This window comes from Marmota monax, unplaced genomic scaffold, assembly GCF_021218885.2.
Source record: "Marmota monax isolate L192 unplaced genomic scaffold, Marmota_monax_Labrador192_F-V1.1 WCK01_AAM20220418_F8-fsc00231, whole genome shotgun sequence".
NCBI classification, from domain to species: domain Eukaryota; kingdom Metazoa; phylum Chordata; class Mammalia; order Rodentia; family Sciuridae; genus Marmota; species Marmota monax.
The window spans coordinates 466,360-492,414 of NW_026693458.1; the positions used below are offsets into that span (position 1 = coordinate 466,360).

The 26,055-nt window shown below is 54.1% G+C and overlaps 1 protein-coding gene across 1 annotated transcript in view; it reads right to left on the reverse strand.

The window, feature by feature from the left end:
- Window positions 1-26,055, reverse strand: part of Phf2 (PHD finger protein 2) — an 89,791-nt gene that overhangs the window by 15,384 nt on the left and 48,352 nt on the right. The window contains exons 3-12 of the mRNA XM_046457709.2: window positions 23,796-23,910; window positions 13,554-13,714; window positions 9,201-9,342; window positions 5,713-5,899; window positions 4,695-4,857; window positions 3,547-3,634; window positions 3,015-3,121; window positions 2,431-2,522; window positions 1,227-1,316; window positions 281-649 (exon numbers count right to left, since the gene is read on the reverse strand). Coding sequence (XP_046313665.1) covers window positions 281-649; window positions 1,227-1,316; window positions 2,431-2,522; window positions 3,015-3,121; window positions 3,547-3,634; window positions 4,695-4,857; window positions 5,713-5,899; window positions 9,201-9,342; window positions 13,554-13,714; window positions 23,796-23,910 — 1,514 coding nt within the window. The remainder of the gene's footprint in view (window positions 1-280; window positions 650-1,226; window positions 1,317-2,430; window positions 2,523-3,014; window positions 3,122-3,546; window positions 3,635-4,694; window positions 4,858-5,712; window positions 5,900-9,200; window positions 9,343-13,553; window positions 13,715-23,795; window positions 23,911-26,055) is intronic.

A 26,055-nucleotide genomic window follows, 5' to 3' on the forward strand; every position in this document is an offset into this window, starting at 1 on the left:
CCCGGAAGACCACCCCTCTCCCTGTGCTGCTTGGCCCTCCTGAGCGCAGCCCCTGCCCGACACCAACAGTGCCACCTCCCTCTGTGCCACTGCTGGCCGGGGCACCGTCTGGGCCTGACACACAGTCCGAGTGTCAGCAGGAAGACTGCCACAGCATGACCCTGGCACGCTCTGGGACACCACCTCATGGCTGCCCCCTCCCTGCACAGGCACAAGCCCCTGGAGGGCAAGGACACCGCGGCCCCAGCCGGCCCGCCGGCCCGGCACCCAGCAGGCCCACCTTGCCCTTCTTGGGCGGCTCCATCTTGGTCAGCGCCTCCTTGGTGTGGGCCTCGAGCAGGTCCAGGTTGGGGATGGTGGGCGAGGATGACTCCCGGCACTTCTTCCCTTTCTTCTTGCTTCCATCCTTGAGCTTCAGAGTTTTGGGGGGCTTCGGGGGCTTGGGGGGCTTCGGGGGCTTGGGGATTTTGGATGGCTTGGGCATCTTCACAGTCTTGGGAGTCTTTTTTTTGGACACTTTCTCCAAGAGGGACCGAGGTGGGGTGGCCTCGAGGGGAGATGGGGGCTCCTCCTTCTCCTTGTCCCCGTCACAGACCTCATCAGAGGAGGCGACAACATTCACTTCTGGTCGGACGGTTTTGGAGGCATTCTGGGATGGGAAAAAGGACAGGGTCACGCAGGTCCCTAGACCATGGCCAGGAGGGTCCCCACAGGACTCAGGAGAGGCAGAGAGAGGCCCACCCATCCCACACCACCCTATGATCTGCTCATAACACTCCATGCCAACACGTGACAGCCGCCCACCCCACACCACCCTGTGATGAGCTCCACTGTCCTGGGCCATCAAGACACTCAGCCCCCCCACATCCTTCATCGCCATCGGCACCAGATCCTCACCCACTCGGGCTCCTCAGTCCTCCCTGAGCAGGGAGGCTGCCAGGCTCTGCCAGGCTCTGCCAGGCTCACAGGGGCGGGCATCAAGAGGCTGGACGCAGGGGGTTCCCCTGCTGGACGCCCCGCCATGTGGGAGCTGCGAGGCCCCATCCACCTCTCACTCCCTGGGTGCCACCACCAGAGCCCAGCCCAGCTCCAGGCCTGGGAGTGGACCCTCAGGCAGGGGAGCCACCTGGAGGGGCAGCTCCGGTCTAGCTGGCTCACCGACCCGGAGGAGAGGTCAGCCCACCCTCATCCCAGGGGCCAGCGCAGAGCCCCAGGCACGTCCTCACCTCACTGAGCCGGATCTCTCTGGCCAGGTCCTTGATGAGCTGGGAGGGCCTGACGTGCTCAGGGAGCTCATCCTCGTGCTCCGCCAGGGCCTGTGGGACCCGGGGTCAGCGCCAGCTCTGCCGTCTGCGGCTCCTCGCCCCCTGCCCCGTCCCTCCGATCTACTCCCTTCCTTCCCACCCAGACAGGACCAGGACCACCCAACTGTCCTGGGGTGAGAGGCTGCCATGGAGCACTGGGTCCTGGAACCTGCCTGTGCGCCCCACTCCAGAGGCGCTGCACAGGGCCAGGACCCCACCTGAGGCTCCTGTGAGCAGCCGGTGGGGCAGCTGTGGACCTGAGCCTTCTGCCTGGCCAGGCGGCTGGAGTGAGGTGCAGGGGCCCCCGGACTACCCCAGTCATAAGGCCCAAAAGAGATGGTGGCCCCAGGACGGCCCCGGGAGGACACCAGCTGCGCTCTCCCCACTTGCCTCACCCATGAGCAAGTCAGCTGCACTGGGCTCCCTGCGTGGACTCCACCTTGTGAAAGTCCCTGTGGACTTGCTGGCAACCCCAGCCCTGGGAGGCAGCCCTCCTCCCTCAGGCTGCAGATGGCCAGGTAGCTCTGCACAATGACAGCCCCAGGAGGAGACAAGGTTCCAAGGGGGCCCAAGGCTGAGCCGGACCCGCCCCCTTCTCTGTAGCCACAACCCAGGCAATGAGAATGCAAACGGGAAGCGGGGTCCTCTGGGCCCTGTTTGAGAAACAGTGTCCGCTGCTCCAGGGGGCCAGCACCATGGGGTCATGGGGAAGGCACAGCTGGTGCAGAGCCCAGGCCACTGCAAGTTGGTTAGGTGCCTGCACCAGGTAGTGTGGCTCCTAAGTAGGAGGGTCCAACAGTGTCCCTAGCACTCCCTGTCCAGATCCAGATGCCTGGTCATTGGGCCAGCTGCTCCCAGGTCCTCCTGTCCCCTCCAGGATCATGGTGCTGTCCCCACCATAGCCCCAGATGGGGGGGCACTCTCAATCTTCCTATGTCTTACCCCCTCAGGAGTCCCAGATGGTTCCATCAGTGGGCAGGAGACAGCTGTCTGTGAGTGATGTAAAAGTACTCCCTGGGCCAGACTGGGCCACCCACCTGTCACCCACTGAGTAGGACATACCTGGGTGTTGCCCCTGCCTGTCACCCACTCCCCTGTCCAAGAACACAAGTGGCCTGCTACCTACCTGCTTCTTTGTCCATGACCTGAAAGCACCATTGAGAATTTTAGCTCCTTGGACTAAATGAGGGGGCAGCTGTTTCCCAGACTTGTGAGAACCTGGAGAGGAGACAGCTCATTAGCTTGGGTGGGCACCCAGCCCAGCAGCAGGCTGGAGGGCGCCCAGGGCCCTGCCTTCCAGAGGCCTCCGCCCACAGCCACCTGCCCAACTGCCAACGGTTCCTCTTGGAACCTGGGGTGCCCACCCACCTGGTGGCCTTTCCTGCAAGGGGAAGGGTCGGCCCTCCACAGCCTCCTGCTACCTTACCCGCGGCTCGCCCACCAGGCTCCTGAAACAGGCCAGCTGGCTTGCCCTCTCCATCCAGTATCCCAGCCCTGCCCCAGCAAAGGACTGTGGGAGTGCCAGGAGATAGGCCATGGGTTGTCCCCACGGTCCTGCACCAAGCAGCCCCAAGCGCCTTCTTATTCCCAAGGGGCTGTGATCAAGCTACACAAAAGCAGTACCCAGACCCGGACAGAGAGCCCCATCCCAGGTCTGTCCACCCCACAGCCAGAGGCACGGCTCAGTGCCTGCCCTGGGACAGCCGGTACCTTTGAAAGCCTCCAGCAGGTGCTTCCCCATGTACCAGCAGGCAGTTTCAAAGTTGGGAAACTGAGTCAGGCTGCCCAATTTCAACCTCCTTTCCACCTCATATGCCCTGGAAGCCACAGCAAAAAAACATTTGGTGCAAGGAATAACAAGTTACCACACTAGAGGGCGAATACAGGCCACGGCCACGCTATCCAAGCCACGCCACAGCCACAATGACCCAGAGGAACACACTGGGAGGACCGACCACATCAGGAGGATGCAGTGGGCTGCAGTTCCTGGGACCTCAGCCAAAGCCCGGGAGAGGTGGCAGCAGCTTTTAATGACCTCAAACCATCACTAACCTGCCCACCCCCAGCCCCTCAGGGACTGTGAGACCATGGAGCTCCTGTGCCCTCCCGCCAGCCCAGCAAGGCCAACAGTGGTGCCCAGAACCATCCACAGGTTGGGCCCAGCCGGCTCGGGCCAAGATGTCCGTCACACCAACCCAGCTGGGGGAACCCCGCCGAGGGCAGATGGCACTGCTGGCACTACCTCATCTGCATCTCCACACTCAGGCTGTGGAGAAAGTGTCCCGCGAAGGCCAGGCAGTCCACAGGCGTGAGCGTGGCGTAAATCCAGCCTGCGAGAGACAGACGGGGCTCCACCTTGCTCTGTGCACTCAGCAGCTGCCTGTCCAGGCTGCAGACCGGTGCTGGCCTCCCCTGCCCAGGTCCTATCAGCCCATCCTGGCTGCTTACCCCCTCTGAGGGGACTGGGGACAGAACGTGACTGAGCCAGCCCAGGCGGCTGGATTGAGCCTTGCACCACACAGAGCATGAGCTAGGTCCCAGGCCTCCATATGCAGGGGCAGGAGAAACCTGAACTTGGCTTCTGCTCTCCCTGAGAGCCGGCATCTGTCCCCAGGTTATCCTTGGGGATGGAGCCAGGGCCAAACCCCGGGAAATCCGCAGCTCTTCCTAAAATAACTGTGACTGTGAGGAAGACGGGGAGGGAAAGAGGGGCCCTGGAGAGTACAAAGATTCAGAGGCTTGGAAACCAGTCAAACTCAGAGGACATCTGGATCCTGAATTTAAATGGAAAAAGAAATATCACCGCTAGAAAATCTGAACACTCTGGCTACTTGATGATACCGTGAACTTGTGATTAATTGTTCACTTTTAAAGACAGGACACCAGGATTATAACTGTGTTACCTTAAAGGGAATGAAGTCTTTCAGATAGCGGACTACTTATGGGTGAGACCATGGAGCTAAAAGGTCTGGAATTTACTCTCACAGAAGAATCTGGGGGACACTCAGCTGCTCGGGACCTGCTTTCTCCTGCACTCGGTCAACACATCCCTTAACAAACATCCAAATCGGCAGCTACCTGCCCTCCTTCCTCAGCACTGGTCTCGGTGTCTTTGATGCGTAGCTGCTTCTGCCACCTTCTGAGCCAGGTCTCCCAGGCTGGTGGCTCAGCCACAGGGAGTCGAGCCACACAGCCCAGAGGCAGTCCCAGTGTTGACCAAACGGGATTGGCACCCAGGCCCCCGGCTACCACAGAGCCTGCTGCTCTTCCTCTCTAAGGACTGGGTGGAACAGGCAGCCAGTGGCTGGGACACAGCACAGGGGACAGAGCAGCGACCAGGAGAAGGGCTGGCAAGCCCAAGCTCCGTGTTCCCGGAGCCAGCGTGCTCACCTGAGGGGATGAAGAGAGTCTGGCCCTGCTTGACGGTGCACCGGTAGCACTTGTCCACCTGGTCGGCAAAGAACATCTCGCTGTGGTTGGAGGCCGACCGCCAGCGCTCATACAGGGAGATGTTGGCCGAGGCCGGCCTGATGAGATAGAAGATCTTCTCCCCCTGTCAAGAGAGCCCGTTGGCAGACCCACAATACCAGGGGCAGGGGGCAGCTCCCACCCGGGGCTGAGGATGCTGTGGGACGGGCAGAGCCTGCCTGGTGTTGGGGACACTGAAACACAGGGTTGCAGAGCCCTCCCGGTGCTGGGTACAATGGGAGACAAAGGGACAGAGCCCCCTGGAGCTGGAGATGACAGAACATGGGGAAGCAGTGTCCACCCAGTGCTGGGGACACTGGGGGACCGGAGAGCAAAGATGTCCTGGTGCTGCTGTGACGAGTCCTGACTTGGAAAGCACCCTGACAGGCGCGTCATTCCTACCCGCAGGACAGCCACCAGGCAGGGCTCTGCACAGAGCAGTGAGACCCGAGACTTTGTGTACTGGGTCAAAGATAGGCCAGAGGACACTGTGGCAACTGGCTCAAGGCCATCACCCCCAACCCAAGCCCCGGGTGATCTGGAAAAACTAAGCTTAGGGACTCTGCTGTCACTGGCATCTGGCTTTTCTTCTGGCTTCCTCTAGTGAGAGGCTCCTGCTGGGCTGGCTGCCATGGGAGTCCGGGCTGTGGCTAATTCCCTTCCGGGAAGGCTCCCCAACACCTCTACCTTCTCTGCACATGGGACCCCCCAGTGGTCTCACCCAACTGTCAGTGAGCCTCAGTCCCATAGGAAGAGGAGACACAAACATGTCACCAGTCTCAGTGCACCCCTGCCCCTCTACCCAGATATATCTCCACAGCCTCCTGTCCCAGGGCCCGAGAGTCCAGGGTCCCTCTTGTGGGGTAACTTCTGGGGGAACTGCATGGACCAGGGTGCATGCAGGCAAGGCGTGCCCTGAGTGGGGCGGGGCGGGGCTCACCTTGAGCACGTGGTACCAGGCAGAGGCTCCCCCAGAGTCGATGTGGAAGTCTGTGTAGCTGTCCTTCACACAGATCAGGCAGTACTTGGTCACTTTGGGCTTGGCCAGCAGAGCGTCATCAGGCCAATAGTTTTCTACCCAGGACAGTTTCTTCACAATGTCAGGCGGCTCCACGAAGCTGGACATTCTGGGGGCAGGAGAAGAGAGTCAGTGGTGATGGGAACCAGTGCTTCTGTTTTTTTTTAAGCTTGGGGCAGGCAAGGAGCATGTCACCCACTGTTTCACCAGCCCATGGGCCACGTGGCATTGCTCCCATTTCACGGACAGGCAAACTGAAGATGGCAGAGGGTGAATTGAGCCCACTGGCTGTGGCCACGCAGGCCAAGAATGCTGTTCTCCACATGCAGAAGAGGGGGAGGAGAAGGCCTGGGAACCCACCACCCCAGGAGGAGAACCCCTTCCCAGAGGAACTGGAAAGCCGGCCACTACTCCACGTCAGCCCACATCCATGTTCCTAAAAGGGCCTGAGGGTCCAGGTTTCTCACCAGCAACCCTCCCTGCACACCAGGGCACAGTCAGATCCCGCTTACTCATACCCATGGGGTGTGGGGGAAGGTGAAGAGAGCCTTGATTCCATTGAATGTCAATGTCTTGCATAAACTGCATAATACTGCGTCAAAATGTCAAGGCCAGCAGCAACTGGATGGTGACATTTTGGCCACCCTGGAGAACCAGGTCTTGGAGCTTTTTAACTGCCTCAGGCTATACAGGGTTCTCCTGTCCCCTTTGCTCCATCTGAAGTTCCTTCCCAGCCCCCCACATCCCCATCTCCACCTCAGTGTGAAGCCACGCGCACTCTGATGACATCCTCTTTAAACAAAGGCTGGACTTTCCCACACCACAAGTCGCACTCAGTCACCCCTCACAGTCTCCATTCCCAGCCTCCTCCCACTTCCTCAATGTGGTTGGTCTAGATGTCTGCCTGGTGACCACCTCCCCATGGGAGAGTGGCATACAACACGCTTGACTGGCCCTGGTGGCCTCTCTACTGGTCTGGACTATGCACGTCTGCTACCACGATCACCTCTTGGTGACAGTGTGACTCTGTGGAGCCCAGGCCTGCCTGCTGGAAGCCACCAACTCCAACTCCACACAGGAAGCTGGCTGGAATTAGACCTGGACCCCTAAGGTCACTGGCTCTTGCCCCCTCTCTCCCCTCCAGTGCTCCCTGACCTCCATGTGTGACTCTTCTAAGCAGATGCTATAGCCCCGGGACCGAGAAGAAATAAAATCTTTATTTTCATCTGTGTTTCTCCTAATCAGTGGAAGGGAGTTCTCTTTTTTCTTTTTCTTTTCTTTTTTTTTTCCTACCAGGGATTGAGCCCAGGGGCATTTTACCACTGAGCCACATCCCGTTGCTTAGGGTCTCACTTTCGCGGAGGCTGGCTTTGAACTCACGATCCTCCTGCCTCAGTCTCCTGAGTTTCTGGGATTACGGGTGTGTACCATCGCACCCAGCAAGTTCTCTATCTTAAAGACCCTAAATCAAAACACTGCCACAATCCCAAGCCTGGTCCTGCCACCCTGGCCTCAACAGTTTCAGCCACAGACCCTCACCCTTAAATCTCCAGCAACCTTCTCATGACCACCCCCCATGAGAGTTCTCAGGTCCCCAGTCCGTGCCCTGAGCATACTGCTGCACTCAGGAGGGGGTCCCTGGCCTGTAAGAGGGTTCCCTGCCCCCAGTGAAAGGTGCTGCCTGCAGGAAAGGGTCCCTGCTTCGGCAACCTGGGTCTTCCTCATTAGGATCTGGCTTGGCCTTTCGCACAGGGCACACTGGAAGTGCCTGCTGACTCCACGTCCTGACACAGCCCAGAAGTCCTCTCTTTGGCTTGGCCCCTCGGGTATCCAGTCGGCCCTTCCTCTGAGCTGGAGAGGATCCCAGCGCTCCTGTGGGCCCCCGAGGCTGCCGTGGTGTGAGGCATGCGCTTAGAGGACAGGCAGCTGGCCCACGGCACTCAACCCACTGCACCATGGGCATCTGGAGGGGTGGTGCACACTGGTCACCGCAGGCCCTGAGGGCTGCCCCAGATGCCCGTGGGCTTGGGCCTCATCTTGGTGGCCTGGCCAACCTCTGGAGGATGACTGGCCAGCCAGACATGGCACACTGCTGCCCTCCCAGTCTTGCCGCAGCCCTGGCCCACACCAGGAGAACACTCAGGTGCACAAGTGCTCGATAAGAGCCTCAGACTGCGCCTGGGGACACAGGTGGCAAAACACGTCCCTGAGAGGCCCAAGAAGAAGCTGCAGGCCAAAGCACCATCTAGTTCTGTCTGTTACCAGGTGTCTCTGGGGAAGGACCCCAAGAGCAGGCTGGAGAAATGACTCAGTGTGTCCCAGGGACCAACGCAACACACGCTCCGAGTGCAGCCTTGGGAAGAGTCTCATACAGGCAGCTGCCCTCTCTGTGACCAAAGGCCACCCCTTTGTGCCTTTGCTGTCAGGAGGCTCAAACCAAACCCAGTGTCCAGTCCCCTTCCTTCTGTGGCCCTGGGTCCAGGCCTGTATTCTTCCTTGGTGTGGTTTTCTTTGATTTTTCCCCACGTCCTATATGCACATGGGTCACCTCAGGTGCTTTTTGGAAGCAGACATGGTGGGAATGATGCAAGAATAAAATCCCTCCTAGCCACTCCTGCCCATGGTGACGGGTGTTCCAGGTCTTTCCCAAGGGGCCAGCTGGAGGGCAGTGGAACTGAGGGTGGGGGGTGGGCAGGGCAGGCTCTGAACACGGCCAAGTACACAGTCCTGGAGGCGAGCAGGGTCCTAAGGAGAGGACGGAGGCCGCATGTGACCAGCTCAGTGGCTCTGGGCTGGGGACTGCGTGGCCCGAGGACTGTGTGCAGCTCCTGCCCAGCAAGGAGGCCCTGGGTTCCAGCCCCAGCGTCTCCAACAAAACCAAAACCACTACCTGGAACTCTGGAACCGTGGGACCTCATCATCTAAGCAGCGAGGGGAGCCAGGCCTGGGGAGGCAGGGTGCAGGGTAGGTGAGCAGTGGGACTTCCTGTGAATGCAAGTGTCTGCGTATGTATTTGAAGGTGTAAGTGTGCCAGGGATGCGTAGTGGGTGTGTCAATGGGTGAGTGTGACAGTGATTCAGCATCTCAGTGACATACGGGTAGACATGTGGTGAGCGTGCCTGTGGTTGTGTGTGTGTCATGAGTGTGTTGGTGAGCGTGTCATACATTGGCGTGTCAGGAGTGTGTCACTGTGTTCATCCTGGAAGAGACCACTCCACACCTCACCAAGGGTCCCTGGCCGGGGAGGGGCCTCCTCTGCTTGCTCTCTCATCCACACTTGAAAAGAGAAACAGGAAGAACCAGCATGTGCCGCGGCCAGCACGTCACACTCCCGTGACGTTTGCCCCGCAGCAGGGGTCGGAACCCAAGGCAGGCCCCTCTAGCCCCCACTTCCAGGGTGGCCCGGTCACCTGGTGTCAGAGAACTCGAGGTTGGTGACGTTGAGGACCCGCTTGCGGTTGGTGCTGTAGTAATAGTCCACGAACTCCTTCAGCTTCATCTTGCAGTCCTTCTGCTTGGTGACGTCGGTCACGTCCACGCTCCGCTCTGGCCCTGGGAAGCCGCAGGAGGACATGAGAACACCAAGGAAGTGATGTGGCCTCCCTTGAACTCAGGGTGGACACACACCCTCGGTGCCTCGCATGTGGCGTGGGTGGGCCTGGCCCTGAGGCTCTGGGTGCTGAACACTCCTGCCTGCCATTCCCCTGGATTCAAAGTGCCCAGCGCTCCCTTCCCCCTGTCACAGGACCCAGAGACGCTGTGAGGTGGTGAACGTTGGGCCTCAGGCAGGGCAGCCAGGTCCCCTGGTGAGCATGCAGATGCCGAGTCAACTTGCATCTCAGACCGACAGTGCGTTTCAGTGTAAGCACACCCTGAACGCCACTCGGGGCACGTTAGTTCTGGACTTTAAGGACTAAGAAGTCAAAACCCTTCAGTTGGAGGGCCATGCCAAGGTTTGGATAAGTGTCCCCCAAGGCCCATGAGGTTTGGTCCTCAGCCTGTGGTGCCACTGGGAGATGGCAGAACCTCTAAAAGAAGGAGCCTTGTGAGAGGTCCTTAGGTCATGCCCTTGAAGAGGACTATGGGACTCTGGTCCTTCCTTCTTCCTCTTTTCCTGCTTGTTCTACCCACCGTGACCTGGCACACTCATCAGAGGTCCAAAGCTATGGGACCAAACCAAAATAAACTGTTAGGGTTAGATGTGGTGTCCCCAAAAGCTCACGTGAGAGGCCACACAAGAAGGTTCAGAGGAAAAACGATTGGGTTGTAAGAGTCTTAACCTGATAGGAATTAACTGAGTGGTAACTGAAGTGGTGGGGTGTGGCTGGGGGAGGTGGGAATTGGGGAGTGGCTGGAGGAGGTGGGAATGGGGTGTGGCTGGAGGAGGTGGGAATTGGGAGGTGGCTGGAGGAGGTGGGAATGGGGTGTGGCTGGAGGAGGTGGGAATGGGGTGTGGCTGGAGGAGGTGGGAATTGGGGGATGGCTGGAGGAGGTGGGAATTTGGGGTGGCTGCAGGAGGTGGGAATTGGGGGGTGGCTGCAGGAGGTGGGAATGGGGTGTGGCTGGAGGAGGTGGGAATTGGGGGGTGGCTGGAGGAGGTGGGAATTTGGGGTGGCTGCAGGAGGTGGGAATTGGGGGGTGGCTGCAGGAGGTGGGAATTGGGGGGTGGCTGCAGGAGGTGGGAATTGGGAGGTGGCTGCAGGAGGTGGGAATTGGGAGGTGGCTGCAGGAGGTGGGAATTGGGAGGTGGCTGCAGGAGGTGGGAATTGGGGGGTGGCTGCAGGAGGTGGGAATGGGGTGTGGCTGGAGGAGGTGGGAATTGGGGGGTGGCTGGAGGAGGTGGGAATTTGGGGTGGCTGCAGGAGGTGGGAATTGGGGGGTGGCTGCAGGAGGTGGGAATTGGGGGGTGGCTGCAGGAGGTGGGAATTGGGAGGTGGCTGGAGGAGGTGGGAATTGGGAGGTGGCTGCAGGAGGTGGGAATTGGGAGGTGGCTGCAGGAGGTGGGAATTGGGGGGTGGCTTTGGGGATATATTTGCATCTGCCAGTGGAGTTTCTCTCTCTGCTTTCTGATCACCATGAAAGCCACTCCCCTCTGCCACACTCTTCCGCCATGTTGTTCCTGCCTCACCTGGGGCCCTGAAGAATGGAGCCAGCTGTCGATGGATTGAGACCTCCGAAAGTGTGGGCCCTCAAATAAACTCTTCCTCCTCTACAGTTGTGCAGGCAAGGTCATTTAGTCACAGCTGCCAAAAAGCTGACTAAAACATAAACCTTTTTCCTTTTTAAGTTATTGCTCAGGCATTTTGTTCTAGTGACAGCTGACTAATATAGGTACTTCACTATTCTAAAAATCAATCAATTGAAAAATTAGGGGAAAAACATTGATCCTGCCTTTTCTGAGGTTGTGATGGAGTTTCTATCTTTTAAAGGTTCCACCATCTCCCAACAGTGCCACAGGCTGGGGACCAAGTCTTTAATACATGAGCCTTTGGGGGACATTGATATAAACCATAGCAGTGTTCCCAGAGTGCAGGATTCCTGACTTTCTAATTTCTAAAGTGTAGGTGTGTGCCATGTCTTCTCCAGGATTACCAGATAACTGAAGAGGAAAAGTTCTTTATGGAAGATCCATGATCAAGAGAGGGAGGAAAACAGAAGGAACTAGCAAGCTGGCCCCTTGCCAGGGCACAGTGGATAGTTGGAAGCGAGCTGAAGGCCACTGGGGGGACCTCCAGGGTAGCATCACCAGAGGTGTACGGCAGGTTACAGGTGTCCTCACAGATGGCGGCACACCCATCCAGAAGGAGATGTGCCCAGCCTGAGCTCCATCTCCACAGGACCCTGAGCCTGAGTTTACAGGAAGCACCAGGGACAGAGAGACCCAGTGAGCCACGCCACAGGGACACTGACCACCAACTCCCAGATGTGAGAAGTTCTGCCGACCCACAACCCCTTTCTCCAATAAACCAAAACAATGGGAGCGGGTAGGAGCCATCAGAGAGGAGAAGAGACTTCGAGGGCACAAAAATGCAAGGCACCGTGTGGATGTTGTTTGAATTCGGATGCCAACAGCCAAACGGAAGGAGGCTCTTTGGAGGGAACTGGGGAGAACTAACGTGGGTCTTCAATGCTATTGAGGAATTATCATTAGCACTACGGAGTGTGAGGATGAAATTGTGATTACACATTTTTAAAAACCTGTTACAGCCACGCACTGAAGTTTTTATGGGCAAAAAGATGTATGTGGAGATTTGCTTTAAAACCCTCCAGTGATGAGGAGAGTGGGGTTGGCAGAAAATGAACAGAAATCTGGGGGCTCGTGGCCAGTGCCAGGTGCACAGGGCTCGCTGTCACTTTGGATGTGTTTTTAAAAAATTCCACAATTTTTTTTTTTTAATTAAGGGGAAAAGAAAGACTGTAGGAAGCAATAAATACCACTAAGGACCACTTCTTCCTGCCCCCGCAGGGACACCCATGGAGGGGCCAGGGCCCTTGTGGGTCCACACTTCTCAGGGCTGCCAGCAGGATGAAAGCTGCTCCTACGTGGGAGGAGCCTGGACAGGGCCTGGTGCTGGACAGTGCGCACTGGATACTGGCGCTCCCACTGCGCTCCATGCCTAGCAGGACAGCCAGGCCTGGTGTTAGAAAGAGGAAGGCGGCCCTGACAGGCAGACTGGCCTCCTGTGCCTGGTAGGACAAATACGCCCAGAGACGGCCAAGACGAGGCCACTCTCCAGCCTGGTGGAGCAAGGCGGCTGTGAACTGCCAATGTCCCTGTCTATGCATGGCTGCGTACACAGTGACCCAGTGGCCCGCTGTCTGCCCTCCCTCTTGAGGAGGACTGCACAGAATAAGCCTCTTCCACAGACCCCAAAACCGCCAACCGGCAGCCAGGGAGGAGGCCTCCCTGACCCCTCTCTGAGACTCCCCTGCGGCTCCCTCGGGGCCTGTTCTTCTCCCTGCGTGAATCTGAGGGCCCGTCCTGGGAAGCCCCAGTGTGCACATGGGGCCCCTGTCCACTGCCAAAATGGAACGTGGCAGCTTCCTGGGGGTGCTTCCGTGTGCCTGGTGGCTTTCACAGATGATCTCACTTTAGCCCCCAACACCCCTGACCGTGGGCTTCACAGACGTCAAGGTCAGAGCGAAGGAACTGCTGGGCTGCAGGGCCTCGCCCACACCCACACCCTTTCCCATGCTGGGTGCTGTGTTTCCAGGATTTCTCCTCCTTCCCCACCAGCCATTCCCAGGACCCCCCTCCCATGAACACCTGAGTCCAGCAACCGAGGAGCCCATCCTGCCAGAGTCACCCCAGGTGTGCTGCCTCATGTCTGCCACACAGACACCCTCCTCCACCTGCACATGCCCTGACAGAGTGTCACAAGCTGCAGCTATATATGGACACGCAAGGCAGCTGCCACCCGCATCAGCAGGAACTAGCAGCATCCAGGAGAGGTAGGTGGCCCTGGCACTGGGGAAGCAGGTCATGGCGTAGGGAAAGCAGGCCTGGACCCAGCTGGCAGCCAGGGCAGGGAGGGACCCAAGTTCCCACCACCTGATACCCAGCAACAGTGGGATTCAAGACTGGGAGAATCAGGGGGCCCCCGACCAGCCCCATTTTGTAGCCAGGGTCATGCGGAAGGAACTGGGCCTGCCAGGCTCCTCTGTCCAAGATGTGTCCACGGTGCTGGGGAGGTCAGGCAGTGGATGACCCCAATGCCTCACAACTTTAGACCCCCATGAGATGGGAAGGGGACAGCACTTACCCACATAGTTCTCAACGTCACTGACATAGAACGTGGGGGCGGGGACAGCCAGGCCCAGCCCATCTTTCTTAGGGACAAGGATGGGTTCAGTGAAGCCATGTTCCTCCATGTAACCCAGGGTGAGCTGGCTGCCGGGCACACGGGACACCACATCTTCAGCACTGCAGGGGAAGGGCAGGTCAGAGGCCCTGTCACAGCTGCCAGCACCAGACAGGTCTGGACAGGGCCCCGGCAGGAGAGGCCAAGCACCTCTCTGGGGCCACCAGCGCAGTCACAGGCAGACACGGTGCCAGCTCTTGTACCCCCACCACCAGGTACCCTGCTCCCATCATTGAGATCAGGGCCCATGGTGACAAGGGACACTGAGGCTGCCACATCCCTGCATACCACTGCCCTTCCTGTTATCCCCACAGCCTGGGGGGTCCCCCTCTGACTGCCCAGCTCCAGCCCAAAGGGTGAGGACAAGAGCAGGTTCTCCCACGGCCTCTGGGTGGCCTGGGCCAGGAGGCCCCAACAGGATGAGCCACACAGGAGTAGTGTCCAGGGAGAGCTCCATCAAGCAGGACTAGTGAGCCCCGGCCTGAAGCCCATTCCCACCTCCCACCATAGCCCTGGGACAAGGTGTGATAACACAATGCTTTGGGACCACCACCTCCTCGCCCTGGTCTGGGACCCCTCACCAGAGCCTGGGAGCTGCCCAGTGGGGCCACACAGAAGGCACTCGCAGCCTCTCCCTCACCCGCCTTGGGACCTGGTTTCCCCATCACCTTGACAGGACTTGCCCAGCTCCAGGCAGCCGGACTCAACCCAGCTAAAATAGTGGCCACCAGGGTCAGCACTGACAAGGGAAGGAGCCACCAAAACGGTGGACAGAGTCCGTGACCCCAGAAGGGACCCAGAAGAGGCTCCATGGCTGGGAGGGCCTTGAACAAAGCCCCACAGGGAGGCGGCTGTAAAAATCAGGCCTCTTCCACCTCCTACACTGCCCAGCCCCATCTGCCCCACACTCCTGGCCCAGAAAAGGTGGCAAGGCCAGGACCAGGCATCCACCCGGATGGCCACTGTGACCTTCACAAGGGTATCCAATCCTGGCCTGCCCCCTACTGGACACTGCTGCCACCACACGGCCAGAGGCATGAGGAGATCCACAGGCAGAGGGGTCCAATGACAGTCTCAGAGCCTGGACAGGCCCTGACAATCTTCCAGGGGAAGCGGGAGCCCAAAGAGCATGTGGGTTCCTCGGCCACCACACCGTGGATGCCTTCCCCACCCCACCCCTGTGTGTGGGCACTGTCCTGGGTCCAGGCTGTGCTGGAGGAGCCCCTGTTGGAGATCCTGAGAACAGGCTCCATCGGAGACAGCAGCAATCAGGCAGAGGCCTGAAGGGGCCTAAGGAGTGGGGACAGAAGTTGCATCATCAAGGCCTCGGGGCGTAGAGGAGAGGGCAGGTGTGAGGAAAGACAGGGGGCTGGGGACTGGAGGGCCCGTCCACCTGGCCAGGGCTCGTGTTGCAGGCACAGAGCGTGGACAAGTTTCAGCAGGGTGGTGACAGCCTGCGGTTCTGTACACTGCTGGGGGGACAGGGGACTACAGCAGAACCAAGACAGGAGCAGGAGGAGGCTCAGGACCTCAGCGGGCGCCTGGATAGTGAGCAGGCGGGAACGAGGGGGCTCAGGAGATGCCAACGACCACTGCTCCATCACACAGGGGTGAGGGAAGAGGACGCGGCCAAGTGGGTGGCAGGGGACTGGTGGGAGAGGAGGGACCATGGAGAAGGGCCGGAGTGGGGAGCAAGGAGCAGACCTTGCTGAGCTGGGGACATGTTTGGTCTGAGGTGTGTGTCGGATCCTGCAGTGGAGCTACAGGTCAAGAGCTCAGAACAGCTAGAAGACGGAGACAGGTGTGGAGCCTCAGGGCGGGGCCAGGAACAGAGCCCCTGGCAGGTGATGCCACAGGGAGGGGAGTCAGCAGGAGAGAAAGCAGGTGGGGGAGGAAGACCCAAGAAAGCACAGGGCTCCAGTGAGAAGGGGGCGGCAGCCTCCAGTGTTGGGGGGTTGGTTGGTTGGTTGGTTTGTCTGGGTACTGGGGATTGATCCCAGGGGTGCTTAACCACTGAGTTACATCTGCAGCCTTTTTAATTTTTTGAGACAAGGTCTTGCTAAATTGTTTGGGGCCTCACTAAGTTGCAGAGGCTGGCTTTGAACTTGTGATCCTCCTGCCTCAGCCTCCCAAGTCACTGGAATTGCAGGTGTGTGCCACTGCTCCCGGCCCAGTTTTGCCCAGAAGTCAGTTAAGGTCAGGATGAAAGAGGGCCCACTGGCTGGACCACATGGTAACAGTGCTAAAGATAAACCAGCAGGAGTAAGAGGAAGGTGAGAAAGACGAAAATGTACGGAGACTGCTGTGGGGCGGCTGGGGAACACCAAGGTCACTCAAGGAAGCTTTGGAAGCCAAGAGAAATGTCTCCTCTACAGGGTCATAGGTGGAAAGCTGCCCTTGATAATCTAAACCTCTTTTATCACTGGGGAGAATTCCAAATTCACATTAATCCACAGAGCAGGAAGCCCAAATGGGATCTGGAGCTATGAAGTTCACGGGGTCACAGTAAACGGCACTTACAAAACCAAGTAGCAGCTTGGGACATGCCAGCGACCCTGGAAAACCACCCCTATGAAGATCCAAGCCCCACAGAAGCAAGTGAACACCAGGAGGGAGTCCACAGAGACACCAGGCAAGAGGAAATCCCAGGAACTGAGGGAAACAGAACGGCTAAAAAAGAAATTTTAAAACACATCCAACACATTACAAGTAGGAAAACGAAAGGATCTGGTAAAGAACAGGGAGTGTGAAAAAAGAACAGAAAAGGACACTGAAAAGGAACTTCATAGAAATTCTAAAAATAGAAATATGACTGAAATTTTCCAAGCCCAATGGATGCATTCAATGGCAATTTGCTGAACAGAAGAAAGTGAATTTGAAGAAAGATTTGAAAAATGACAAAGGTCATGTTGGAGAAATGCTACTGAAAGAGAAAATAGAATACTTTTCAGAATTCAGACATGACTTCTCAGATTAAAAATGTGTACAGAGTTCCAATCAGGATAAACAACAACAACAACAAAAAAAACCCGCAAACATAGAGTTGTCAGCGCCCACTACGGTACATCAAAGACCAGACTATCTTCAGTGTTTTCAAAGGAGCGGGGAAATACCACATTATTTACCAGGAAAAAAACAAAAACCCCAGCAATGAGACTGACAGCAGACATCATGAGCAACAAGAGATGTCAAAAGATCATAAAATAGTATCTTCAAGGACTAAAAGGAAAATAACTTTAACTCTAGAACTAGAGATCAATTTCAGGGTATTAGAATCATTCAAGAATAAGGATGAAATGAAAACACTATCAGACAGAAAGAGTCTATTTTTCATAGGCTTTTGCTAAAAGAAGTAGTAAAGGCTATTATTCAACAAGAGGGAAATCAAAACTAGAAGGAAGGAGTAGGATTCAAGAAACAATGGAGCCAGGCATTAGGAGCTTCTTAGGAGGCGGAGGCAGGAGGATCACAAGTTTGAGGCCAGCTTGGGCAACCTTGTGTGAACTTTTCTCAAAAGAAAAATAAAAGGGTGGGCATGTAGTTTAGTGGTAGAGTGTCCCTGGGTTCAATCCCCAGTGCTTGAGAGAGAGAGAGAGAGAGAGAGAGAGAGAGAGAGAGAGAGAGAGAAAGAAAATTTAAAAAAAAAAAAGAAGAAAGAAAAAACAAATGATGGAATGTTGATCTGCAGTCCATACAATTCCTACCAAAACGTGGAATGCTGAACGGAATGCAAGGCACCCGCAGGACACCTCGCAACTTCTAAATTCACTTCAAAGCTTATGACAATCAAGACCAGACAGCCCAAGCATAAGCAGAGACATGCAGAGCAATGGAACACAACAGAGAGTCCAGAAGTCAACCCTCACATCCATGGTGAAGTGCTTTTCCACCACAGTGCCAAGACAGACCAATGGGGAGAGGGCAGCCTTCTCAGTGAGAGGTGCTGGGACACTGGAGATCTACCTGCTGAAGAATGGCAGAGCCCCCACCTCAAAACATATACAAATTAAAGCAAAATGAGTCAAAGACCTAAGTAAAAAGCTGAGACTACAAAAACTGTAGAAGAGCAAAGCATAAATGCTCAAGATCTTGTATTAGGTGATGCTTTCACAGAAGTGGCACTAAAAGCACAAACCATAGAAAAATTGGACTTCACCAAAATCAAAACTTTAGTGCTTCAAAGGATACTATCAAGAAATCAAAAAGAGAACCTGTAGGATGGGGGAGAAAATCTGAAAAGGAATGAGTATCTGGAATATGTAAAGAGATTTTCCCCCCTTTGGGCCAGGAATTGAACCCATGGGCGCTCAGCCACTGAATCATATCCCCATCCCTTTTTTATTTTTGAGACAGGGTCTTGCTGAGTTGCTTAGGGGCTCCAAAGTTGCTGGGGCTGGCTTTCAATTCGAAATCCTGCCTCAGCCTCTGGAGCTGCTGGGATTACAGGCGTGTGCCACCACGCCCTGCTGGAATATGTAAAGAACTCCTACAACTTAATTATGAAAAGATAAATAACCCAATTAACGTGAGGTGCTTGGAACAGTGTGGAACTTGACTTCTGGTTTCAACTCCAACACACAAAGAGCTTGAAAGCTGACACTCCCATCCTCACAATAAAAAAGCCAGATAAACCAATGATCAACAACTTTTCTCAGATTCATCAGGGAACTGGGGTTACAGGACAAACAACCATCACCAAATCTGAGGAAACAGGAAAATAAAGAAAATCACAGGCAAGACTTGCCTCACTTGGAGCAGAAGCTGATGGGAATTTTAAATGGTAACCTTTTTGGACAAACAGCTGGAAGTTGAGTATAGACCAGCTTATGAGTTAAAAAGTCCCCACCCAGGGTGGTGGTGTGGGGGTGGGGGGGCATACTTTCATCAATTCAGAAACCACCAAGTACTCAAGGTCAAGATCCCTCTTAGCAGGGCACAGTGGCACTTGCCTGTAATCCCAGCAGCTTGGGAGGCTGAGAGTGGAGGATCTCAAATTCAAAGCCAGCCTAAGCAATTTAGCAAGGCCCTAAGAAACATAGTGAGACCCTCTCTAAATAAAAAATTTTAGAAAGGGGCTGGTGATGTGGTTCAGTGGTTAAGTGCACATGGGTTCAATCCCTGGTAACAAAAACAAAACAGAAAACAAAGATCCCTCTTGACCCAGGCTGGGGAAAGGGAAAATAAATCATTTTTAAATACACCTAGAATGTTCTCCATAACCAAGGTCTACCATCCAGGGGAAATCACTTTACCAGACCTTTCTATGACAGGAAGAAGGGAAATAAGCCAAGTCCAGCCCCCTCCAGCCATGCCGTCTCAGGTCTCAGGTAAGGGAAATGCTTCCAAAGGTCACGGCCCAGAAACTCAGGCCAACTAAAGCACTGAGAATTAACCATGAAATCCCAGAACACTCCCTTCCCCACAGCCTGACCACCTGGTAAAATAGAAGTCCAAAAGGCTTAGAATAGACTCCTCTCTTGGCCTTAGAGATGCACTGATAGGGGCGGGATTCCTGCCACAAGAGAGGTCAGGAACTGAATCCACTAGAAAGAAAAATTTCCCAGAACCTAGCAACACCTCGCTTGCAAGGTTTGAGAAATACCAGAGTGACCAGACTTTGCCCCTGACCTGGGCATTCCAGTGGACAACAAGGTGCACGAGCACCTGAGGTGGTGGTTTCCACCCGCTGCGTGGTCCTGGGTCCAGCTGACCTCCTCCAACCCCAAGTTGCATGTGCCACTTCTCCTTGTTATAAAAGCCCAGACCAACTTTCCCTCGGAGGAATGACAGCGTGATCAAACGGAACTTCTTCTATTCTCTGATTTGCAAATCTATTCTGCATCTGAATAAAAACACCTTGGTCATGATTTCTTAGTCGACAGACCACAACGGTGGCCACTCCTTTGGGAGATGTCCCTCCGCAGAGTCCCTTCTCTTCCCTGTGCTGAGCATTCTAAATTCTAAAGAGGAGCAGCACCTAACTTTACAGTTATGGTGAACACAGAGTGACACAACTGTAACTTTAGGGTTACAGTGAACTATAACTGTAACTACATTTACAGAACCCAGAACATCTATCGACTTTCAGATAAGACTTTCAGATAAGATCTACATGTGTAACAGGGCCCTCCTTATTCTTTAATTCTGTGCATCACTAACACAGTCAATTGTATGTTCAACTTGTAGAAAATATGGTTGTAACTAGACCTCGGTAGTCAAGGTCAATTGCAACTTTTCAGTGGGGGAGGGGGGCGTCGGCCAGGAGACATGTAACCTGATGAAGACCCTGCTCAGCATGTGACCTCTCTGCCCACTGTCCCAGCGCACATCCTTCCACTCCTCCATAAAAGTCATTCTGAGTACTTGAGGTCCCCAAGACAGAGTGCCAAGAGGGATAGCCCCCTCTATCTTCTCAGGCCTGGTCCTTGAATAAACCTGACTTCCTCTTTTCCAACTTTCCTCTCAACTACTGGCTTTTGAGTAAAGAGCAAACACACCTGCATCCAGTGACAAAGAGCACATTAGGATAACAAGTTGGTTATAACAGCTGCAAGACATAGACTCTATTTAATCAGGAAATCGAAGAAAATGGGGGGAGGTAATTAAACAGTGAAACTAGAAGAAGTGAAGTCTCTGGCACCTAGAGCTATAGCAAATTTAACATGGCCCCGTCCTAGCCAGATTAACCTAACGCCACACGGAAAGCCAGTCACCTCAGTTCCTCTTACACAACACATCACGCCCAGCTTTCAACCCCAAATTACAAAGTATACTCTATGCAAAAGCATGGCATATGCACAATGGGGATATCAGAAGGAAAAGAGACAAAGAAGCAGAAAAATATTTAAAGGAGTAAAGGCTCCACTGTCGTGTATATAAAAAAATAAAATCAATTATAAAAAAAGGAGTAAAGGCTGGAAATTTTACTAAATTGCAGACAAGACAGCCCATATCCAGAGAGCCCAGAAGACATCTACGCCAAGGCATATCACATTCCAACTGCAGAAAACCAAAGACAAAGGTAATGTTTTGAAAGAATCCAGACGAGAGAAATTCCTAGCATGAGAGTGGAACTGGGGGAAATTATTTACAAAGCAATTCTTCAAAGCCGGTTCATTCACGAATGAAGAAAATCTATAAAAATCATTCAGAAAGGCTGTGATACTTCAATACAGAGCATTCTCTCACTCCACCTCCCACAGCTCAGCAGGATGCAGACTCCACTCTAGACACCTACAGCCAAGAACATAGGCTCCATTGCCTGTTCCCACTCCAGGGCTTCTTTCTGAAACCCTGACTGTCCCAGTCTCTGTGGCTGAGGCTAAGCCCTGGGTAAGTACTGCCAGGAAGTGGAGGCTGCCTTCTTGCAGGGGGGCCACATGTGGAACTGAAGCTCCCCCCTCAAGTGGCATGCTCACAGCACTGGGTGGAGCCCTGATCACCGCTGCCCTGCCCCTTCTACTCAGCATCATAGGGAGGTTCTAAAGCCAAAGCAATTAGGCAAGAAAAAGAAATACCAGTCATCCAGACAGAAAAGTAAAGAAAGAAGTAAAACCATCTCTATTTTCAAGTCACATGATCTTTTATAGAGAAAATCCTAAGGGATTCATTAAAAATTAGAGCTAACACACTAGTCTGTAGGTTGCAGGACACAAGACTGATATACAAAAACCAAATATATGTCTATGCACTGAACAATCTGAAAATAAAATGAATGATTCCATTTACAGGAGCATCAAAAAGAATAAAACACAAATAAATTCAACCAAAGCAGTCCAAAACTCAGAAAATTATAAATCGTTGTTGAAAGAAATTTTAAAAGATCCAAATAAGTGGAAAAACATCCCAAGTTCATGCACCAGAAGACTTAACGTGGTTAAGATGGAAAAACTCTATCATAATCTTTAGATCAAAAACATTCAGAATTCGAGATGACTTCTTTGTAGAAATCGACAAGTTGATCTTAGTAAAATGCAAGGAACAGGTAAGGACCCAGAAGAACCAAAATAATCTTGAAAAAGAAAAGCAAAGTTAGACTTTGCTTCACACCTCTTGATTTTAAAACTTACTATGACTTCAGTAATCGATATGGGGGTGGAGGAAGGGAGGAGGGAAGGGGGAAGAGGGATAATGAAATTGATCAAATTATGTTTTTATGTATATGAAATATGTCACAATGGCATGTACCAATAAAAAATAATCAGAAGAAGAAGAAAAAAAAAAGACTGTGTGGTATTGGCATAAGGACAACAATAGACCAGTGAAATTGAATTAGCATCCAGAAATAAACATGTACATCTATGGCAAACTGATTTTGATACAGGCTCCAAGACCACTTAGTAGTAAAAGAATAGGCTCAGTGGTGGAGTGCTCGCCTGGCATGCACTATGTTTGATCCTCAGCAACACATAAAAATAAACAGTAAAAGAATAATCTTTTCAACAAAAGATACTGGGACAAATGGATAGCCACATGTAAAAAAAAAAAATAAAGTTAGATCTTTGCCTCCCACCATATACAAAAAAATTAATTAAGATATAATAAAGAATAAACTGTAAATGCTACAAGGACAAAACTCTTAGAAAGTTCCATAATCACAGAAAAAGATTCTCAACATCTTTGGTCATTTGGTCATGCAAATCAAAATACAATGACATACCAGATCACATCCACTAGGATAGTCAGGATCAAAATGTTAAATAATAACAAGACCCCAGTGAGGAGGATGTAGAAAAATGAGAAGCCTCATATACTGCTTGCAGGAATGTAAAATGGTACAGCTGCTTTGGGAAATGGTCTAGCAATTTCTCAAACAATTAAACACGGAGTTACCATACAACCTAGCAATTCCATTCTTAAAAAAATGAAAACATGACCTCACAAAAACTTGTACATGCAGAAACAACCCAAATGCCCCTCCCCGGTGAATGCATAAACAGAATGTGGTTTAGGCACCAGTGGAATATTATCCAATCATTAAAAAGAAAAAAGCACTGACCCTCGATACAACGTGGTGAACCTCGAAGGCGTGACACAGGACACAAGCAGCCAGTCATATACTGTACAATTCTATTGATATAAAATGTCCATAGTAAGCAAATATATGAATAAAAGAAAGTGACAGTAGTTGCTTAGGGCTGAGGGCGGGGGATAGAAGATAAGGGTGACAATAAACATGTGGGATTTCTTTTTGGGGGGATGAAAATGTTCTAAAACTGACTGGTGAAGGTGCACATGTCTGTGAACACACCACAAACCACTGAACTGTGCACTTTAAGTGGATGAATTTTGGTCTGTGAATTACCCCTCACTCAACAAGGGGGGGAAAAAGAAAAAAAGAAAGAAGTCTGAAGAGAAAAGCACTTCCACAGAGGGGAGTAAGGATAAGGTGACATTCTATTTCTCATCAGAAATCCCAGAAGCAAGAAAGAAGTTGGCGAAAATACGTAAAGTGTCAAAAGAAAAATCCACAACGTAAAACTCTTTTTTCCAGTGAAATCATCCTTCCAAAATAAAGAAGAAGGAAAAAGATCTTGTCAGACAAACAGAAAGGAGCTCTCAGCCACGGGTAGCTCAGGGGGGCCTCTGGTGAATGCCCTTTCTCACCAGGGGCCATTCCATGCCACCTCCTCAAGGTGCTGGCCTCTTGGCCATGTGGGAGGCAAGAGGACTCCCAGGAGGGCTGAGGAAACCAGGGAGCCAGGCTCCATGGCGCACACCTCTCTCCCAGCGACTCAGGAGGCTGAGGCCCCCTGCAATTTAGCGAAACCCTGTCTCAAAAGAAAATACAAGAAGGGCTGGGATGTAGCTCCATGCTAAAGCACCCTGGGTTCCATCCCTACACCAAAAAGAGAAAGAAAGGAACCCACAGGAACGACATAAAGGTGAGGCACTTGGCAGGAAGGGTGCCCTCCACCCAGGGGAACAGGGGTTGTGCTCGACCCCTGGCCATCACCCTGGGGCTGCAGTGGGGGCTCTGTGACCTCCAGCACAGCATGACCACTCCCCCTCTCCTGGAAGAGGGAGCCCATGGGGGCAGAGCACATGGCCACTGGCTGCAGGGGGTGAAAGATGAAGGGAGAGGGCAGGGCCACAGGGTGAGGACCAGACTCTGCGGGGCCCCCCACCCCTTCCTGGCCCCACCTGGGGAAGGTCCGGCTCCGCAACTCCTTGATGAAGAGCTGGCTGCCATTCTGCACGGGCTTCACGTCGGGCGTCTGCCCCGGGCCGTGCTTGTGCCACGTCCGCTTCTTCTTCACTGCAGGGGGGCGGGGGGGGGGGACAGGAGGTGGGGGACAGGAGGTGGGGAATGTCATCAAGTGCAACCCCTCCTCCGGGGCCCTCATACCTGCTGCCCTGCATGGGGACCCAGCAAGGCCTTCGAAGGGTGGGAAGAATCTGGGGAGCCTGTGAGTACTCAGACCTCCTGAAACCCCAACCCTCACACCCAGCACCTCCTCACCCTTACCACACACACACACACACACACACACACACAGAGGAACTCGGACCCCACCCTTCCTCCCCAGCCTCTGGTGTCACCAACTAAAGTGTCATCACCGTCCAACACTCTGACGCAGAACCTGGGGTCTCCCAGGACTCCTCTTCCTTCAGGCACCAAATCTGCCAAGATCACCAGAGTCACCTCCTGCAAGGTCCCTAGCCACGGGAACCACCATCCCAGAGCTGGATGACGCCTTCCGCCTGCCCTCCATATCAAGACCCTGACACCTCCCTGCTGGGACCTTTGGCACCTGATAGCCACCACCACAGGTGGCCCTCTTCTCTCCACCTCCTTCCCCGAAACACCCCTGAAGATGGCTTGGGGCATGGGGTGCAGGTGTCCCCCAGGCCCAGCACGGAGCCCGCTGCACCGCTCTGAGCAGGGGAGGATGGAGCCTGGACAAGCAGGCTCTCACCCCAGTCCTCAGAACCTGACGGTGACAGAGAAGGGAAAGTAACTCTGACCATTTAGTGACTGTGCTTGTCACAGAGCTGCTGCTTCCTGCTTCTCCTGTGCCTTTGTCACACAGGACACCTTGCCAAGATTCAGTCTAGGAACCTGAGGCCTACACCTGCCCTATGTTGGTCAGATAAACTGTGGGGCCCATGGTTCAAAATCAGTCCAAGGAACATATCAGGACAGGGGACAGCTAGGGGAAGGGCCCTGCAATCCCACCGCTGTGGCCTCCATAAAGAGAAGGTGACGCTTGGCCACAGGCATGGGTCCCTCTTGTCCTCGCCATGTCCATTGAAAGCCCCAGTCCAGGCCAGAACAGCAAGGGCAGGAAGGCAGGAGGCAGGCCTGGGGCCTCCAGAGGGCTCCACAGGCCACAGGCTGCACCAGGAACAGGACCCTCACCAGACACAGGATCTGCCAGAGCCTGTTTCTTGAACTTCCCAGTCTCCAGAGTGGTGGGAAATAAATTTGATGTCATTTAAGCCATCCAGTCTCTGGTATTTTGTTACAGCAGCTCAAATGGACTAATACACCCCCACACACACACACACAAACAAATGCACACATGCACACGTGTGCACACACACACACACACACACACACATTGCTCCCTAGGGGCTGGGCTATAGGAGATGGGATGGGGAACTTGCATGTGAGCTCTTAGCTGATGGCCAAACCTTGGCCCAAACTCTCCCCAAGCACAGGGGTGGGGCCTGGGTGGGGTGGGTACACATGCATCCCACAGCACGTGGGTTGTCACACTGAGTGTTTCAGAGGACATCCGGGGGCACTAAAGACATCAACACCATGTGCTCGTCAATGTGGGTAACCTGTTCAGCTACGCACCCCCCACCCCACCCCAGCCAGACTCACAAGAGTCCCCAGGCAAAGACACCTGGAACACGTGCTGACTGTCAAAGCAGGAGCTGCAGCCTGTGCTTTCCAAGACCTCTAAGTCTAGAACCTCTTCTCAGGTGACACTCATGTGCACCTGTGGCATAAACCACACAGAGCAGTGCTGCCCCCAAAATCCTCTGACCAGCGGCCCCTGAGGGAAAGGTGGATCCTCCACCCCAAGGAAACACTTCTTGGGACCTCCTTACGCCAGCCCTGCTCTGCCCTGGCCACCTCCCAGGTCCCATGGTGCAGCCCTGGATCCGCCCAGAAGCTCTGCCTCATTTGCCTGGGTCCTGTTGCAAAGATAAGGAGGCCCTGAGATCTCCAGGTGTGCTCGGCGAGGTATCTGGACCCAGGAGAAATTCTTCCTCCCCTAATTCTGATTTGAAGCAGTCACCAGAATGTAGGGTCATCGTTTGTCCCCAGGGCTGCCAATGGCTGGGGAGGGGCTAGGAAGGTAACTTCCCCCAGGCACAGCCTTAGCCTAGAAAGCTCAGAAAGCACCACCAGACTTCTCATCTTCACCCACCCACATATTTGGTGGCA